This window comes from Eumetopias jubatus, unplaced genomic scaffold (genome assembly GCF_037043125.1).
Source record: "Eumetopias jubatus isolate StellerSeaLion01/CBP00866 unplaced genomic scaffold, mEumJub1_p1.0 scaffold_4, whole genome shotgun sequence".
Taxonomy (NCBI): Eukaryota; Metazoa; Chordata; class Mammalia; order Carnivora; family Otariidae; genus Eumetopias; species Eumetopias jubatus.
The window spans coordinates 87,470,439-87,488,726 of NW_028274810.1; the positions used below are offsets into that span (position 1 = coordinate 87,470,439).

The window sequence follows — 18,288 nt, forward strand, 5'->3', positions numbered from 1 at the left end:
TCAATTCTGGGCCTCTGGGAGCAGGGCAGGGCTGTGGATCTCTTCTTCTTCCTCCTCCCGAAAGTAGGCTGGCTTTCCCTGTGAGCTGGGGGCCTGCTGGGCCTTCAGGGGACATGAGGCCACCATATGGCTGATGCTCTGGCAGAAGTGGCACTTCTTGGGCTGGGGTGGCAGCTTGCATTCCTTGGCGTGGTGGTCTAGACCTCCACAGTTGTAGCACCTAGAACAGAGCAGGATGGTCAAGTTGAGAAAGGAGTGAGAGCAGAAGCCTTCCTCTGAGTGAGGACACCTGGGCTCTGGTCAGTTACTATACTCACTCCCCTTCCTGGAAACTAATTTCCCCACTTAGAAAAGGAAGAATATGACCACAACTACTACCTCTAAGTTCTTCCCAAATCTGTAATTGTCTAGATGGTATCTTCAGATTCAGGTCAACCTGAAAATACTGAAATATCGAGAATGGAAGTCATGGACCCCAACTGGAAACTGTAATTTGGGAGATAGGTGAGACCCTTAAGAAACGGTACCTGTCATTCACTAAAAATAAGGACAATTGAAGGAATCAGACCATATGATCTGCTCCAGGACACAGTGAAGAAAAAAGAAACCAGCCACTTAAGAGACCTAGTGAAGAAGCAACAGGTACATACATCAGTTTGCCCCCATCATGTCGAGTAGTTTCACATTCATGGTCTCCTTTGTCTCTAAAGTAATGTGAGGCTAGCTAGCATCACTGCCCTTAACTAACAATGGAGGAAAAGAGCTCACAGAGCAAAATTACTTGTCAAGTCAAAAAGCTAAGTCATCATATGCCCTTCTCACCTACAGCCCTTTCCCCATCTCCCATATCCTAAGGCAGAAACCCCGAAAACCGAGGTGTTGCCAGGGACCACAGGCTTCATTTTGTCTTTGGCATCCCGGTCCAAGAAAGGGGCTAGATGGGGCGAGCTCTCCCCTCTCAAGCCACCTGCATACCTGTCTCCCTTTGATCTGCGCTTCTGTGTGTTCTTCCCTTTGGGCCGCCTCTCACTCCCAATACAAAACACCCCACCAGGGCCGGTGACCCTGATAGACTCTAGGCCCTTTGCCGACTTCTTAAAGGTGAACTCCACTGCCTCACCCTCCTTCAGGCTCCGGAAGCCCTCCATGTGCAGCTTGCTCTGGGGAAGGGAAACATGGTAGATTTTAATGTTAGTTCTCCATGCTTACACCAAAGACCTGCATACATGAATTCTTGTAAGTTATGAAGAAGAAGTGTGATAATACTGCCATGTTATCAGTAAAGAAACTGTCAACTCAAAGAGCCCCACAATTAAGAACAAGGGATCTATGTTACATTAACAAAGAACAATCATTACATAATCAGATGCCATAACATTTTTGGTAGCTATTCTCGTTTAAACTAAAATAGAACAGATCAAAAATTTTTAAACTTAGGGGCGCCTGGGTGGCTTGGTCGTTAAGCGACTGCCTTCGGCTCAGGCCGTGATCCCAGGGTCCTGGGATTGAGCCTCACGTCGGGCTCCCTGCTCCACGGGGAAGACTGCTTCTCCCTCTCCCACTCCCCTTGCTTGTGTTCCCTCTCTCACTGTGTCTCTCTCCGTCAAATAAATAAAATCTTTAAAAAAAAATTTTTTTTAACTTAGCATGCACAAGAAATCAACAAATAGGGGCGCGTGGCTGGCTCAGTTGGTGGAGCATGTGGCTCTTGATCTTGGGGTCATAAGTTCAAGCCCCATGATGGGTACAGAGATTACAGGAAGGAAGGAAGGAAAGAGGGAAGGAAGGAAAAGAGAGAGAGAGAGAGAGAAAGAAAAGAAAAAGAAAGAGAAAAAAGAAGAAAGAAAAGAAAAAGAAAAAAGAAGAAAGAAAAGAAAAAGGGAGGGAGAGAGAAAGAGAGAAAGGAAGGGAAATCAACAAATATAAAATTGTAAAATGTAAGAGCCTTGTACACTTTAAAAATGTTGAGGTCATGGGCACCTCGGTGGCTCAGTCATTAAGTGTCTGCCTTCAGCTCAGGTCATGATCCCACCCTAGGATCGAGCCCCGCATCGAGCTCCCTGCTCCGCAGGAAGCCTGCTTCTCCCTCTCCCACTCCCCCTGCTTGTGTTCCCTCTCTTGCTGTGTCTCTGTCAAATAAAAATAAAATCTTAAAAAAAAAATGTTGAGGTCATGAAAAACAAAGTCTGAATAAGTACAGAAACTCAACAATTAAGTGTGATGCATGCTCCTGGAGTGGGTCCTGGAACAGGCTAAAAACCATTAGGACAACTCACAAAATTTACATATTGGAATACAGATGTTTCAACATTAAATGCCCAGATTTTGATCTTTGTATTGAGACTGTGAAAGAGTGACCCTAGTTTCGAAAATACACACTGAAATATTTAGCAATAAAGGTGCTTGATGTCTGTAACTTAGGATTAAGAAGGAGACAAAAAAAGTTTATTTGTACAATGAAGAATGACAAGGCGATTGGGCCAGAATATTAAGAATTGCTGAATCTGGGTAAAGGTCCTATGGGAGTTTTGGGGTAAAGGTCATATGGGGAGTTTCTAGTATTATTCTTGCAACCTTCTTCCAGGTTTGGAATTCTATCAAAGTAATGTTACCGCAAGGTCAAGGAAAAAGACAGTATGACCCAAGCAGATGGATTAGTAAGTTTATAAGGGAAAATCTACTAAGAGATCCAAGTACATATAGAGAAATCAACAGGTGAGGGAAAGAGTTTAAAACCGTTGAGAAAATTAGCTGTCCGTTTTGGATATGGAGCCAGACTTCTATACTCTCTATCGCATGTATGCAAAATACATTCCAGAAGGTTTAAATATCAAAATATTAAAAAAAAAAAAAAGGGGGGGGCGCCTGGGTGGCTCAGTCGTTAAGTGTCTGTCTTCAGCTCAGGTCATGATCCCAGTATTGAGATCATCTCAGGTCATGATCCCCCCATCAGGCTCTCTGCTCAGCGGGGAGCCTGCTTCTCCCTCTCCACTCCCCCTGCTTGTGTTCCCTCTCTCGCTGTCTCTGTCAAATAAATGAATCTTTAAAAAAAAGTTTTAAAAAATCCTGTAAAAAGACAGACTGATGAAACTACAAAAAGCAACTATAAATCAGTAAGAAAAAAAAAAATCACAGAATATCATGCCTAACACATTTCTGAATGAACCAATGATCCAAGAGGTAAATCTGAATTATCTGACTTGGGAAGATGACCAGGTACTACTTGGTGAAGGAAAAAAAGATCTAGAATGTTTGGAACAACCCCATTAAAACACCACGTTTTTACCAAAATTTAAAAATATCAACACTTGCCCAGCAGCCTTCCCAGAAAATGGGAGTTATCATGTAGCTAGGTGAGCAGCTGTAACAGGGTCAGAAGAACCCAGGGTTCCTGATTTAAATAAAGCTCACAGCTTATTCCACCTTGCCACTTAATACATCAACAGCAACACCTTAGTGCAGGTGAAAGCCTCTCCCATAGCCTCCCCAGAATAGACTTCATTATAGCTTACCCCATTATGGTCAAATATCCAAAGAGTGTGTCAAATGTCAACAAAGTGTAGTCATAGAAAATAGGGTTCAGAGAAGCAAAAGGGATCACTGTGCACCCACTCTTGGCTTGAGGGAGCATGAATAAGTAACATTATTATATTATACAGGTAGTGGTTGGTAGGAGGAATATTTCAAACTGGGACTTAGGTCTTAGATGCAACATGCTCTTTAGCCGATGGGATCCCAATTTCTCCGCCATTTACATTGTTGTTTTAATTCAGATTGCATTGCTGAAGACAAAGATCCCATTGAGATCATTAGTTAAGAGCCTATGTTTGAGTGCCAGACATGGTAGTTCATGAAATGTTGGTTCTACCAACTGTTGGCTGTATGACCTTAAATCAATCATTCACCTCTGGCCCTCAGCCCCTTCAGAGGATGGGGTAACAGGTAAATTACTCACCTAAGCCTCTAATGAAGATTATATGGGCATGGAAACATCAAGAATGTGCTCAGCTAATATTTCATGTATTATTATCTGTAGCTTTTGTCCACCAGTTCCATCACAGGAATAGCCTCTCCTGTCTTTTCCTTCCCACAGGAACAGCCTAGGACATGAAGACTGCTCCCCTCCCCCAATGTTGATGTGAGGGAAGGGGCAGAGTGTTAAAGCAGGAAATAAAAGCACTGCAGGGCTCTTTCCCCTTTCCTGTTGCACAGAAACCACCCTGATTTGAAGTTACATTTGACTTGTTTCTTATTCATCTGGGACAAGCCAGTCGGTCAGAAGGTACAATCCCAGGTCCTCCCATTTGCCTAGTGGGCTCGGAGGCTGAGACACTCCTAGTTCCAGCTGTGATTGAGCAGGTAAGTGATTAAGAACAAGGGTTTGGAGTCTGAGGGCCTGTTGTTCCCTCCTTTCTGCGCTGACCTATAAAATGGAGCAAATATTAATTTTATGGAGGAGCTATGAGGTTTTATGCCTGAAGAGTGGTTAACACATAGCCCGCCACACATAAATCCTCAGTGAGTAGCAGTTATCAGCCCCTTCAGACTGGATCAGGGCAGGGTAACAGTGAGAACAAAGTGTCAAGAGCCTCAAAATTTTAACTCTGGTTTTTGTTAAGTGTGGAAACTCAGAAAAAAATATCCATCTACACCTCCTAGGCTTCCTGGGAGAACAAGACAATACCAGTGTGGGCAATGTGAAACTGACTGGTCCTCTCAGGTCACGCACTCCATCACTGGAGGATCTGAGGTCAATTTAAACCTCTCAAAAGTTTTAAAAAAAATAACCCCGCAGGCACCCTACCATAGCCGGTCAAGATTTAGACTGGTGGTCTCCAGGGGTGGCTCCCTGCCCCCCACCCCGCCCCTTTCTACAACACATAGTTTGAATTCCTCTCTTATCAGATAGGTAATCACCGTGCAGCCCCACTGAGCTGGCCTCACAGGGCCTGCATCAGAAAGGAGCCTGAAATTCTTGCTACCACCCCCACCCCACCCCACCCCCAACGACACACAAAGCAGGGCCCCGACCCTCCCCCATCCCCTCCAAAAAAGAAAAGGCTTGGGGGGGAGGGGCAAGGCCTGAGCTCCCCCAATAGAGCCCAGCCCCAGGAAACAAAGAGTTGACACTGGTTGGTTCTGGTGGTCAGATTCCTGGAGTTCCAGAGGCTGCGGCTTCCCCCAACTCCCCCCCAACCCACATTCACCACATTCATCAGTTCCTTCCTCTCCACGTCGGGGTTATGGTCACAGAAAGAAATGGATAGAGACACCTTTCTTTCCCAGTCAAGCCTGCTGAGTCTGCCAAAGTCACCACCAGCAGCCATCCTTCCTTCTCCCTGACCTGCCATTCCAGCCTTCCACGGAAAGAACTACACAGGACCCCCGCCCACCCCCCAACCCTTGTTATCTTTGGTCAAATCCTTTATTCAGGAACCTGAACGAGGGTTATTTATTCCAATAAATTATGTTAAAAGTTAGTGGGGGAGGCAGGCTTCCTTCCCATCTTCCTTACCTAGTTTGTTCAAGGCCGGAGGGTGGGCAGCCCACAGGGGGCCCACTGCACGGGGGCCGGTGGCATTTCTTCTGTTGGATGGCAGGGAAGGGTTTAGGCCAGTTCTCTATTTAGACCCTCTGCTTCCTTCTTAATACCTCACCACTGTCTCCACTAACCTTCCCCTCATCAAATACTCCATCCCAGCATCAATCGGTGGCTTCAGCAGTTTATATAATAAAAAGGAGCTTAGGGGTCACTCAGAGAATGTGATGGAGTAAAAAGCATACAGGCACTTGAGTTTCCCCGGAAATTGCTCTATAAGGTCGGACACACGTGGGTCTTTTAATCTTTTGTAAAAGCAGAGCATCAGACTTCATGATAACCAGCTCCAACAAGGCCCATTTTTAGTCACATTGCTCCTTTCTACAGAAGTGGCAGGCAGAATTTCAGGAAAACTTGCTTCGGTCTCAGGGATCCAAGTCTGAGTTCCTGGTTTTTCTGCAACACTCAGGGCCATTCCAGCTCAAGACTGATTAGTGCGTGTCCTATCCCCTCAGTGCTAGACACCTAGCAGTACCCAAATCTTTGTGGACTCAACCACGCTCTCCACTATCATAAGTTGCTGATATGTATCCATGCTTAGTAAGGCTAAGGAGATGCTAAGGAGAGCTCTAAGCACTTACCCTTTATACCAAGCCTGCCAAGTAGGCCTTTTTATGACCCCATGTTACAGCTGAGGTCAGGGAGGCAGAGAAGGGAGGCACCTCGTCCAAATTCAGTGAGACGCAGAGATGCTCTGATTGCAGCTAGCCTGACCCTCCAGCCAGTGCTATGCAATATAATGCACATCACATACACATATTCTAGAACTTTCTGACAGCCGCATATAAGGAAAGGAAGCCGATGAAAGAAATGACTCAGTCCTGAGGTGGTGTCATAGTCCTACCTGAGCTTCATTCCTGAAGGTAGGATTTGGTAGGGGCTAGGAAACCAACCAGCTCTACCAGAAGCAGTTTGTTTGATGATGTGTCAGGGAGGGTTGAGGAAAGAGATCTGTCCAGAACCAGAGGCTGCCAGCAGACAGGCAACCCCCAGAGAGTGCCTCTGCTTGGACACAGCCAGGACCCCAGCTCCTGCCTGGAGTCCTCCACCAGGTGGTGCTGCTCAGCAGCTTGTCTGCATTAAAAGCCGCTCTCGGGTGACTGAAGGGTGACTGAAGGGTGACTGAAGGAGTTGCCAGGTTCTGAGCTGAAAACCAGAGCTTTATCTCCCCAGCTCCTTAGGGCAGGAAGCTTCTGTCCTCAGGAAGGAGTTTCAAGGGGACCAAACTTTCAAGGATAGGAAACTGACTTCTCACCAGGGCCCACACCCACCCAAGGGGTGCAGAAGAAAGGGTCCTGGAGTTTTAAGCCAAAAACCCAGTTGTTCTGGGGCTCTTGACCGTTTACAAAAGCCACTTACTCTTCTTGGACTTTGAGTTCCTGTGTGAATTAAATACTCCAAGCTGAGATCACTTGAAATGAGTCTTTACAAATTATTTACTATTCCTGAAATTTTTCTCCTCCCCCACACTGCCTGACCCCAGACTTCATATAGATAGTAATTGTTACTCCTGCCTGCAGGAAGAAGGGAGGGTGTAGGTTTTGCCTAGAGCAGTTTCCCCTCCGCAAACGGGCAATTCTAGTAGGGTGGTTTGATTAGGAATGTTCCAGAAACAATCTTGCCCTGGGGAAAGTCACTAAAAGGCAGGCAGTTGTGTCACCAGCTGAACGAAGGTGACAAGTTTCTCATATTGAAAGCTCACTCAGGATGGTGGCACAGCCTTTATTTACTTGGGACACTGTCCAGAAAGCATGTCTCTTCAGAAAGAGAAAGACCCGAGAAGATCCCATAACGCTCAACTAACCTCTACTAACTCTCTGAAAATCAGGGTGATTCACTTACTTCTTAAAATCTGATTTATCCTGTTAAGATGAAAAAATTAAAGAATGACCAAACCTGTGGCTTCCAGGCTGTAAGCAAAAAAACCCAGAGGATCCCATCTGGGTCTCCACATTGTGACAATCCCACCACCAACTTTCATGGTGCATCTAAGAGCCCAGCCCTATTTTAGACATCAGTCCGGAAAAGCAGTTATCAGCTAACATTCCCTCCCCTATCTTTAATCTTTTTCTCTGTAGGAAGACCTCTACTGACAAGGACCCCAAACTGTTACTGGCCTCCTTATTCGGGAGCTCCTTACTTCATATGCATTCCTTCAGCCCACCAAGTAAGGACTAGGAAACTAACCGGACAGCTAGTCCTGCCCTTAAGAGCTTATAGATTAGTTAGAAGAGGAGAGATAAAACAAGCACATCACTAACTAGATATGAGGTGAGTAATCAGACGCACTAGTAAAGTTATAAACCAGGTGGGAAAGATCTCTTTACATTCTCCCCTCTCCGGCCCCAACACCCAAGAGTCCTAATCCAGACCCTGCCGGAGGTTGCTCTCCTACTCATCCTTCGCAGAAAAAGCAAGCCACGTGGCTTCAGCTGTTAACAGTTCCTCGGTATTGAAATTTTTCCTCCTAACCCAAACTTGGTCCCTTAGTCAGATTTGGGCTCTTCTTTTGCCTCCAGGCCTTCCAATTCTGCTTTTTAGCTAGAAAGCCATCTTAAACATATTTGGGTTCTGAGCAGCTGTAGAATAAGGAGGGAGCCTTTTCTTGTTCTCAAATTTCTACAAATCTTGGGGGTTTGGGAGTTGAGCCACAGGAAACATGAGTTAAGCCAAAACTCTTAAAATGGCTATGAAGATTTCAAAATTCTTGGTGAATCTTAGGAAAACAATTTAGCGCTTTCTTGCTCCTGCTTTCCCTATATAACTATTTCTCAACTGAGGGGGATTCTGCCTCCAAGGGGGCATTTGGCAACGTCTGGAGACATTTTTGGTTGTCACGACCGAGGGATGCCCTGAACAAAGAGTTATCCTTTTCAAAATATGCCAACAGTGTTGAGGTTGAGAAACCTTGATTTTAGGGCTTGCCACCTGCCAATATTATGATTTTTAAATTCTCCTAACCCGAGGGACAAGCAGAGAGTTCTAGATCTAAAGATCTGCGTCTGAATAAAACGGTTGTTTAGAGAAATCTCTTTCGCACCCCCCTATTCTTAAGGGTAAGGGTAGGTCTTCTTTCCTACTCATCAACTGGGGGGGCGGGCATGAAGTGTTTTGAGAGGGAGCAAGGAGAGTAGTGAATAGTGTTGGGAACCAAATAAGCCCAACCTTGGAAGGAAAAGAAAATGTTAAGATTACTTTCCCCCCTTTTTCCTCTTTTCTTAGAAAGAGGCTTCCTGACCCTTCTCCCCTGGTAGATGTTTACCAGGACAATTATCCTTCTCACCACCTCAGACTCCAGGGTACCTACCAGCAGCAGCCAAAGAAGGGGAGGTTTTCTTCTTAAAGAGAGCTGCCTTACCCGCGTCCCTGCCCCCGCCCCCACCACACACACACACACACACACACACACACACTCTCTCTCTCTCTCTCTCTCTCTCTCTCTCAACACATTTCTTCCTTAGAACAATTTTTAGGGATCATCCGGCATCTACTCAATTCCTCTACATTCGATCCCCAAGAGATAGTTCAGATTTCTCAAGTGCAGGGACTGTAATCACCAGTCTACTGCTACCGTAGGGTTTGAGGATCAACCCAAGCCCCGGCAGCATGCTATCCTACCAGGTAAGGCTCAGGAAATTTCCAGTCATTGTCCTGTGACTGTTGGTGGAGGGCGTTTGGGAGACAAATTGCTGATTCCTTCTCCCTGCTCAACTCCCTCTTGATAACTTACTCAACCTCGGCATGTCCCTGGACATTCCAAGACCCAGATTATCTCCCAACTAACCCACATGAAGGAGCATGGTGCAGGCTCCACTCCCCAAATCTGAAGGTCCCTGCTTTCCTCTAGACCATCCAGTATTTTCCAATTGCTTTTGATCCCAATGTTAAGTGGCTTGAGGCACAGATTCATTTGTTCAGGAACACCTTCCTTGGGATTTGCATAGTACCAATGAATCCCAGATGATGAGGGGCTACATTCCTCCCAGCCCCTATTTAGCAGCCTTTGGAAGGGAGGCAAGAAAATGTTGGGTCTCTTTTATTCCAAGCCTCCCAAAGTTGGGGAAGCTGTCCAGTCCGTCTCTAGACCAACAGAATTTAATCTCTTTGTGATCAGATAAATGGGAAAGTGGGAGAGCTGGCTACCCCGCTGAGGAGGGCCATTCAAAGCTGGTTCCTGTAATAAAGTGATTTAATAGATCTAAAGAGGCCAATTCCCTTCATTCTCCCACAATTACTTCCTGTGGGTTATCATTCACATATGTAAATGAGATGGGGGGGGCAAAGCCAGAACTAGTTGTCGGGATGGTGGGAGGGCGGTTGAGGGTGGGAGGAGATACAGGACACAGCTAGGTGGCTAAGCATGCGGCTGCACACCCTCCCAGGGTATGTTCGAGTATCCCAGTGACCCCCTCCCCAATACCCAACATGAACTGGTTCCCTGCATCCCCTATCTCCCCACTCTGTGTCCTCGCTGAAGGCCATGCTCTGGAGCCTTCCCTGCAGCCTCCCACCAGTCCACCCAGGATCTCCCTTCACCCCTCCCCCTCCAGAATACCATCCCTCAGGCTCCAACCCTTAATCCCCACATCCTCCTTTCCCCTCCCCCAAGGCTCCTAAAGCCAACCTCTCAGAAGTAACCCCTCCCTGCCCGGCCTGGGTGTCAACCTACTGGACCTGACGATCAATTTCTCCCTCCCAGGTCCCACACCAAACCTCCAAATGTGCAAGGGGGCTGAGCAGCAACTTCCCTTTCATGGTTGTTATGGGTGGCTGGTGTCTCAGGACCACCAGAACACTTCTAAGAGATTCAGGAGGGGGTGAGAGGAAGAGGAAGCCGGGGAGGAGGGAAACCTGAAGTCTCTGGCTCCTTGTTCGAGGCTGGAATGTTAGGACAGCAATCAATGGCTGTCTGGGGCCATAAATGCCAAGCAGAGAATAGGTCCAGAGGCTAGCCTCCCTCCACCCCCTGCCCTGCGACACTGAATTTCACCCCCACTGGGCTGCCTTGCTTTAACTGAGAACTTGGGGTTGTGACCTAACTCCCTCCCAGCATGGACGAGAAATCTAAGGCCTGGACTCCTTAGGTTTTCCTTCCTGGTAGAACTCCACAGCCAAAGCCCCAGTGGGTTAATTGTGTCTGAGATGGGTACTCTGGAAGAGGTTTCAGGCCCCCAGATTCTTCAAGGATCTGCCAAACTCACTCAGGCCCCAGGGCTTGAGTTTTGGGTGACCACCTGGGTGAGGAGACCCAGCTGACTTCTCAGCTTTACCCGTTTGATTCCGGAGCGGTTTGCCTGCTTCTCTCCCGCCAGGGAGCTCCATTCACACGTTAGTGAAAGACGCTGGGCGCTCAGGGCCCTCCTCTGAAGGGGCATGTGCTTCCCTGGCCGGTCTGCTCGGCCCTCCCCCCACCGGCAAGCACAATACAACCTTAGTTTCTGCCACATGGGGTCACCTCCCTGCCCCCTGCCCCCTTCCCAGGGGAAAGAGGTAACAGACACGTGTTAAGCCAGAGGGGTTCCGGTAAAGGTTGGGGGTGCTGATAATAGACTCTGCACACCCTCGTCCCGTTGGAGTTAAGGGGGACTCAGAACTGGGGTGCCACGGCACAGACGGGAGCGCACAATGAGGGCCCCACGATCTTCCTCAATCCAACAGCCAAGTCCGTCCGCCCATCCTTGAATATGCGCGCCAACATCCCCTTCCCCCGGCGAAGTTCCCCGAATCGGTCTCACCTGGTGCACAAAGACATCCACCGGGGGGTCAAGCGCGACCCCGGCGCGGGCGGTCATGGACAGGAAGCCGAACCCCATGCGCACGTTGAACCACTTACAGATGCCGGCACCGTGCAGCAGCTGCGGCTCTTCTGCCGCCCGAGCGGCGTCGTCCGGCGTCTCCTCCGGCGCCTTGGCGCAGCCACCTGGAGGTTGGGAGGGCGCTCAACTGGGGGGCCACGGAATTGGAGGGTCCTCTCAAGACCCAGCAGGGAGACCCGAGTGTCCAGCCCCCGGATGGGCACCCAGGTGGCTGCAGGTACCAAGCAGCTGGCGAGGAAAGACAGGTCCTGGCCGCCTCCCGCGCTCCCCAAGCTCACGCTGAAGCCAGTGTTGCCCCAAAAGTTTTGCTCCTCTTCCCACAACACGTTGCCCGGGGATAGATGGACGGACAGGCCCCTCCTCTTCTCTCCCCCCCGCCCCCGTAGCCTCGGCGTGCACGCCACTGGGACACCAGGGTTCCTTGGTCCAGAAATGGCCCCTGAAGCAGGAGGCCGCACAGACTTAGGGTCCTTCGGCCAGTCTGGGGGACATTTCCCCCACCTCCCTTTTATGTGGCTCCTGGGGGCCCCTGAAGCCTAAGGTGTCCCCAGTAAGTCCCGAGCTCGAACCTGCAAACTGCTGGTTTGACACAGAGCCCATGGTAGTCGGCTAAGCCCGCGGCCCCGGGCCCCTGGTCGGGTGGCTGCTGGCCCCAGAGAAGTCCGGAGGCAAAGGGGTGGCTCGGGGAAGAGGCTGCTACATCTTCCCCAGCACAATAGCGGTGGGAGGGCCCACGGCTTTTCAAAGGCTCCCAAATTCTAAAAGACAATGACCCAACCCCCCGCGGGCAGCCCCCTCCCCTCCCCTCCCTCTTCTTTCCCCTCCCTTTCCCTCTGGCTCCAGCTCCGGCCCTCCCCCATCGCTATGGTCTCTGACACCTCTGGGGTGTCCCTTCTCAGAATCTTGAGGTTTGACACCCCCTCCCCACACACACATCTGGAGATGGGGGCCGTCAGCCCTAGAAGTCTTGAGTACCCCGGAATTTGGGATCCTGTACTTTAACGACTTAGTAGGGGCTCCCCAAAGCAGCATACAGGTGGGGGGCTTGTGGGGGGGGTAGTTCTAAAACCATGTGACTGCTCCCACACACACTCACAGACCACCCCCACCCCCCGCGCAGATAATTATACATTCCAGAGAGTTGGGGGAGGGAGGTGTGAGCCTGGCAGCGCTGGCCAATCAGAGACTCAAACCACCTGTCAAGGGAGAAATGGATGAGCCCTCCCCCTCCCCCAACTCTTGAGCGCCCCTCCCCCTCCCTTCCCCTTCAGGCCTCCGAGCTGACCCGGCTGCTTGGCGCTGACCCGCTCTCACCCCCCACCCCCGTGTGCTTAGATAGACCTGGAGTTCAGGACATTAGGAAGCCTGGATTGGGGAAGCAGGGGGGAGGCTGGAGACCCAGCAGGGCTGATCTCCAGTCCTGACCAAGGCGCTGCCTCTCAAGGGGCTGTCTCTGACTAACTGAATGTCTCCGCCTCCCTGAGTTTCGACTGTTTTTCTAGATCTCTCAAAGTGCTCCTAATTGATTCTGTGTAAAAAAATCCTTTCCTTCCAAATCTGTATCTAAAATTGACTACACGTGGTGCTTCCTGGGCGAGCAGGAGGAACCCAAAGAGTGTTCCTCCCTCCTCCAGCTGTCCTCATTCTGTCCCCATCCCAATCGCGTCCCTATCTGTTGCTGGGAGAGGGACTAGGTGGGTACGTGGATGGAGGCATTTCTTCCAGGACTCCGGACACTCTTGGGTTCCCAGACCCTCCTTTCAGAGTCCCATCCTAAAGTGCGCTTCCCTCCCCAAGGAGTGAGGTTGGGGGGCGAACTGGAGTAAAGAATCTCCTTACTTAAAGAGGTAGCCTCCCCTTCTAAGAGATAAAGAGGGTTGGTCAAGGGGTGGCTAGTGCCCTGGTCGGAGATGGACAATGGCCGGGGGCTCAGTGCACGGCCCTGGCCCTGCCCCTTCACTTCCGGTGCTCAGTTCAAACTGGACAATGCCAGCTCCGGCCAGTTCCCCTCCCCCACTGCTACAACCCATTTAAAGAGACAGAGCCTGCTCTCGGGGGCATCCGCTTGCTCTGAATTCAGTCTCCACCAAGTGTACAGAACCTCTCGCGCTTCTCACCCTGAGCCTCTGTGTGTCTGTGTGTCTGTGTGTGCGTGTGTGTGCGCGCGCGCCCACATGTGTATTTGAGAAAGAGAGAAAGGGAATGAGTGGGGGTAGTGAAGGGAAAAAGAGAAGAGCAAGGGGCTGGGGAGAGATTATTTTTCCCTCTTTCCTATATGGAATCCTCTTCAAGAGACTAAAACTTGAGTGTAAGGGATGGCGGATAGGACTTTGGGTGATAAAGAGGACAACTGTGACCCTTTGCTACTCAGCCTAAAAAATACATATCATTAACAAATACCATTAGCAGTGCCCCACTCCCAACTGAGAACCTTAATTTAGTTCTTCCAAGTACATCAGCCAAAGCCATTTTTATTTATATAATCCTTCCTACCTCAGAGTCTTATCTCCCCTCTTTACTAGCGCCTTTAAAATATATGCACTCCCTGTATCTCTGTCCTTAAGATCCAAGAGCAGGTGACTGAGGTCTGGCTGAAAAGAGGGAAAAGGGAGTTTAGCGGTTTGGTTTCGCTTGGTCCGCTCACGAATGAGAGTTGTTCCCTCTGCAAGCGTGACCAGCCTCTCTGTCCAGGGTCCTGAGAGTGTCAGGAGCCCTGTCCACGGTGCTGAATAAGGCCAAGCTCTGCTGGCTCCCAGCTCCCAGCTTTGAGAATGCCTTCTTGACTTCCCATCTCCAAGTCCTTCCCAGAAAACCTAATTCTTCTCAACCCTTCAGTGACCCTGACACACTTGAAACAAGTGAAGGGATTCTCTTGAATGCCAAAAAGAGGGCATTTCCAGCAGTACGATTCTATGAGAGCAGAGCAAGTATCTCAAGCTCCCTTTCAGGAAAATGGATTTAACTATTCCTTTGGCCACAGAAGGTGACGAAAGAGGAGATAATGTTTTCTGATTCAAGGGAAACCAGAGTAGGGGCACTTGGCTGGCTCAGTCGCTAGAGCATCTGACTCTTGGTCTCTGGGTTGTGGGTTCCAGCCCCATGTTGGGTGTAGAGAGTACTTAAAAATAAAAGACCTTTAAAAAAAATAAAACCTTTTTAAAAAAGGAAACTAGAGCAGAAGAAACAAAAGAAAACAAACAAACAAAAGCAAAGGAAACCAGAGTAGAAGAGACACTAATCTTTGTTTTCAAATTATTTTCTTAATTAATAGGAAAATAGGAGCACAAGTGTTGGAGTCAGCTTGCCCATGTTTGAATGTCGAGTCTACTTTCACAGCTCTGTGAAGTGGGGCAAATTCTGGGATCGTGACCTGAACCAAAGGCAGATACTCAACCAACTGAACCACCCAGGCACACCAAAAGGGCTCTTTAGATGAAGGTATTGTATTAACACAAAGAACATCCATTCTTTAAAGTATTTTGCCACATTTCTCTTGTGTAGGTTCATATCTTCATAAAAGAAAGAGCTGAAAGAGGTCTTAGTAATAACTCATTCAACATTTAAAAAATATTTATTGAGCACTCCCATGTGGCAGGCATTGTTCTAAGTGTTGGGAATACATCAATAAACAATACAAACAAAAATGCCACCTTTGTGGAGCTTTTATTCTGACAGGCATTAATAACAACAACTATTATTTATCAAGAATACAGGTACATTTCTTTACCATATTGTACACCTGAAACTCACATGACACTGTACGTTAACTAACTGGAATTAAAATAAAAACTTAAAAAGCCAAAAAATTATTTAAAAAAGAAGAAAGGCACATTTCTTATCTCATTCAAGCCTGTCAATAACTCTGAGTAATAGGTATTAATATACCCACTTTGTAAGAGAGGAAACTGAAGCTCAATGAATCAATATAACCTGCTTAAGGTAGCTCAGCTAATATGGCAGAAGCAAATTTAAACTCACATGTTTGACTCCAAAGCTCATATTCTTTCCATAGTCCTAGTAAGTTGTGACTGGCACTGTCCCCATTTTATCAATGAGGAACAAGATATGGACAAGCAAAAGGGCTGAGGAGCAAGACTATATATTCAGTATGATTAATAAGTATGGCCCAAGCTTGTGATTCCTCTTATCTGAGCCAGCTCATCTGTCATTTTTATTTATCAGCCTCCCCAAAAGTCCTTGGCTTTGTAAATCAAAGAGCTGGCCAGAGCCAAAGCAGGTCCTTTTTTGGGCAATCACCTACATCCAACTCCCATTTCTGAAGTGTTCTGAGAACTCTGTGGTAATGCCCAGGGTGGTGGTTTGGAGTTAAAGCCCTGACCATCTGCTAACATGATGGTGCATTTGAGAAAAGTATTTCCCACAATGTGTCCTTCAGGAAACTAGTTCCATGGGATGATTAATACGTTACTATTTTTAAAAAGTTTCTATAGTGAAATGTTTGGAAAATGGTATGTTAACTAGATTTCCTATGCAGGACTTTTCAAAGCCTTTAGTATACTCTGTGACTTATCAGAAAAGGAATACAATGTGTGCAGTGTTTCCGTTCATTCACTCAATCACCTAAAAAATATTTATTGAGCATCTATTGTGTGTCAGGTGGCACTGTTTAAAGTGCTGATGATATGTCAGTGAATAAAACAGATGAAATTCCTACCCTCACTGAGCTTACATTCTAGAGGAGAGGGACAGACAATAAACAAGTAATTAAGTAAAATGTATAGTGTATAGAGTTCAAGCCTCTTAATTTGCTCTGTTATCTCAAGAAAGGCACCTAGTTTTACCCTTTAAGGGTAAAATGAGAGCTGAATTAGTTGTTAGACAAATGTTTCTTCCAGTTCTGACATTTTAAGGTGATATTTGCATGGTGTGTGTGAGAGAGAGAGAGACAGGTACAGAGAGATTGAGAGAGAGACCCCATTCCTAATTACAGGGAGAAGCAATCTGTTTTCACCCATACTGTCATCTTCATCCCACTCTAGGGACTAGGGAGAGCTTCCTACATCAAGTGGGATTGTGTACCTCTCACCTTCTAGGCCTGTTGAATTGGCAGGAGGATGAGCCAAGGGAGTCCCCTTCCTTCTTTCAGCCCTGCTCCCCATGAGGGCCTTGCTTCACAGAGCAGGACGCCAGGCACTTGCTTTCACCAATAATGGCTTCATTACATTGAAAGGAGACGAGAGTGACCTCAGTGAAATAGACTTCCTGACCCCAGCTGACCTCTGACCCTCACCCTGACAGCCTCTAAATCTTTTCCTTCTGACACATCCCCCACAAGGTACAAGCAAGAGGAGGAAATGATGAGCCTGCTATAGCCCACTGTCCAGTGACTGTAACTCACCAGATATCCTGTTGCATGGAAGTTGCCATGCCCAACCATAATTTAGTTCATGGCTGCTGATCCTTTCAGTGATCTTCACTATGACTCTAGTCTGGCCCATGGGTCACAACTCATGCAACTGTCATTCACCTGGTATCCATTTGTATGTGTTCAATGATTGTCATGTATCATGGAGGCAGGAGGCAGGGTGTCATTTTCCCAATACTACTTCAGCCTCGGCCTTTAACCTACCCTTTCCTGACTCTGTAGGTACTGTTTATTGAGAGCTGATTATATGCCAGGCGTGCACTAGGGGCTTTGTGTGTATTGTCTTTTTCTGTCCTCAGCCATCCTAATCTGACCCCCATTTCCCTAGAGAGGAAACTGAGATTTAGTGAGTAGAGTTAGGTGATTTGCCTTGACTCACAAATCACAAAAGGTGCATCCCAAATCTATCTCACTCCAATATTGTCCTTCTATACTTTTTTTAAAAACAGTTAAAATAATTAATGCATGTGATTTAAAAAAATCAATTAGTATTGAAAGAATTATAATGAAAAACAATAGTCCCCAGACTACCCTACCTCTTCTGCTCCCATGAAGCAACCACTCTTTGAGCCCTTTTTCTCTGGAGGATATTTCCCATATCTCTAAATAATATGCATGCACTTCTATTCCCTGACTTATCAATTTTAGATATTATGGATTTCCTGTTATAGTAGATGAGGACTTATCTCTCTTACCTCTCTGCCTTCCCTTTTCCCTTCTTCCTGGTACAGTTAAATCACCACTTTCAACCAAACAAATAACCAATGTTTATATTGTTATGATTATGGAAATGTTCACCATATTGCCAAAGTTGTATACTAAAGAGGACAAAATTTCTTTTCTTTACCACGTTTTATTTTTCCTGGGCTCTCTAACAACCTTTCTTTCTTTCCTGCAGTAATGGTCACTGAAATAACCTCAATTATTTTCAAGGGATCCATCACATTATCTTTTCCACTTAGTCCTCATTTTTCCCGGAGCCTCTTTCCTGAGGCCTTCCTTCCTGGTTGTTCTCTGGGCATGCTTCTCTGGACTGACTGTCACCCTGTCACCTTCACTACAGTGGTTAGAGCCACTAATTCCTGGACCCCATGTCAATCTCTTCCTTGGTCACACTTAAGGAGCGCATCCTCGAGTAACTGCCTAAGAAAGGGTCCATGGGAGGGAAATTTTCTGGACTTTGCAAGTCTAAGTGTGTGGGGTTTTTTTACCCTTACCTTTTTGATATTTACAAAGCCATACCCTTTACCACTCTGCTATGCTGACCCCTAGCAAAATGAAGAAAAACAGTTGGCTTGAGGTGATTAACATAACAGTAAAAACAACAACAACAACAGCAACAAAAAACAAACAGTTGGCTTGCATTGAGGACATTGAAGTTGGAGATGAGTTTTCTAGATGCTGAAGTTGTGAACCCAGTTATCAGTGGAATAAAAATTATGATAGTTAATGCTTTTTGAAGGTTCACCATGTGGCAGACACTGTGA

General features: G+C 47.3%; 1 protein-coding gene across 1 annotated transcript; it reads right to left on the minus strand.

Moving 5' to 3' along the window:
• Window positions 1-12,015, minus strand: LIN28A (lin-28 RNA binding posttranscriptional regulator A). The gene is made up of 4 exons (XM_028113576.2): window positions 11,985-12,015; window positions 11,335-11,519; window positions 976-1,160; window positions 1-220 (listed from the first exon to the last, which is right to left on the minus strand). The coding sequence occupies exons 1-4, from the start codon at window positions 12,013-12,015 to the stop codon at window positions 1-3; spliced, it is 621 nt and encodes a 206-aa protein (XP_027969377.2).
• Between the last annotated feature and the right edge of the window lie 6,273 nt (window positions 12,016-18,288).

What these genes read in the sequence shown, in the direction of transcription:
- LIN28A (XM_028113576.2), bottom strand. Translation starts at nt 12,015, where the DNA reads ATGGGCTCTGTGTCAAACCAGCAGTTTGCAG. An exon ending in TGGATGTCTTTGTGCACCAG is followed by an intron (nt 1,161 to 11,334) that starts GTGAGACCGATT and finishes TCCCTTCCCCAG; the next exon opens with AGCAAGCTGCACATGGAGGG. An exon ending in CGCAGATCAAAGGGAGACAG is followed by an intron (nt 221 to 975) that starts GTATGCAGGTGG and finishes GCTCTGTTCTAG; the next exon opens with GTGCTACAACTGTGGAGGTC.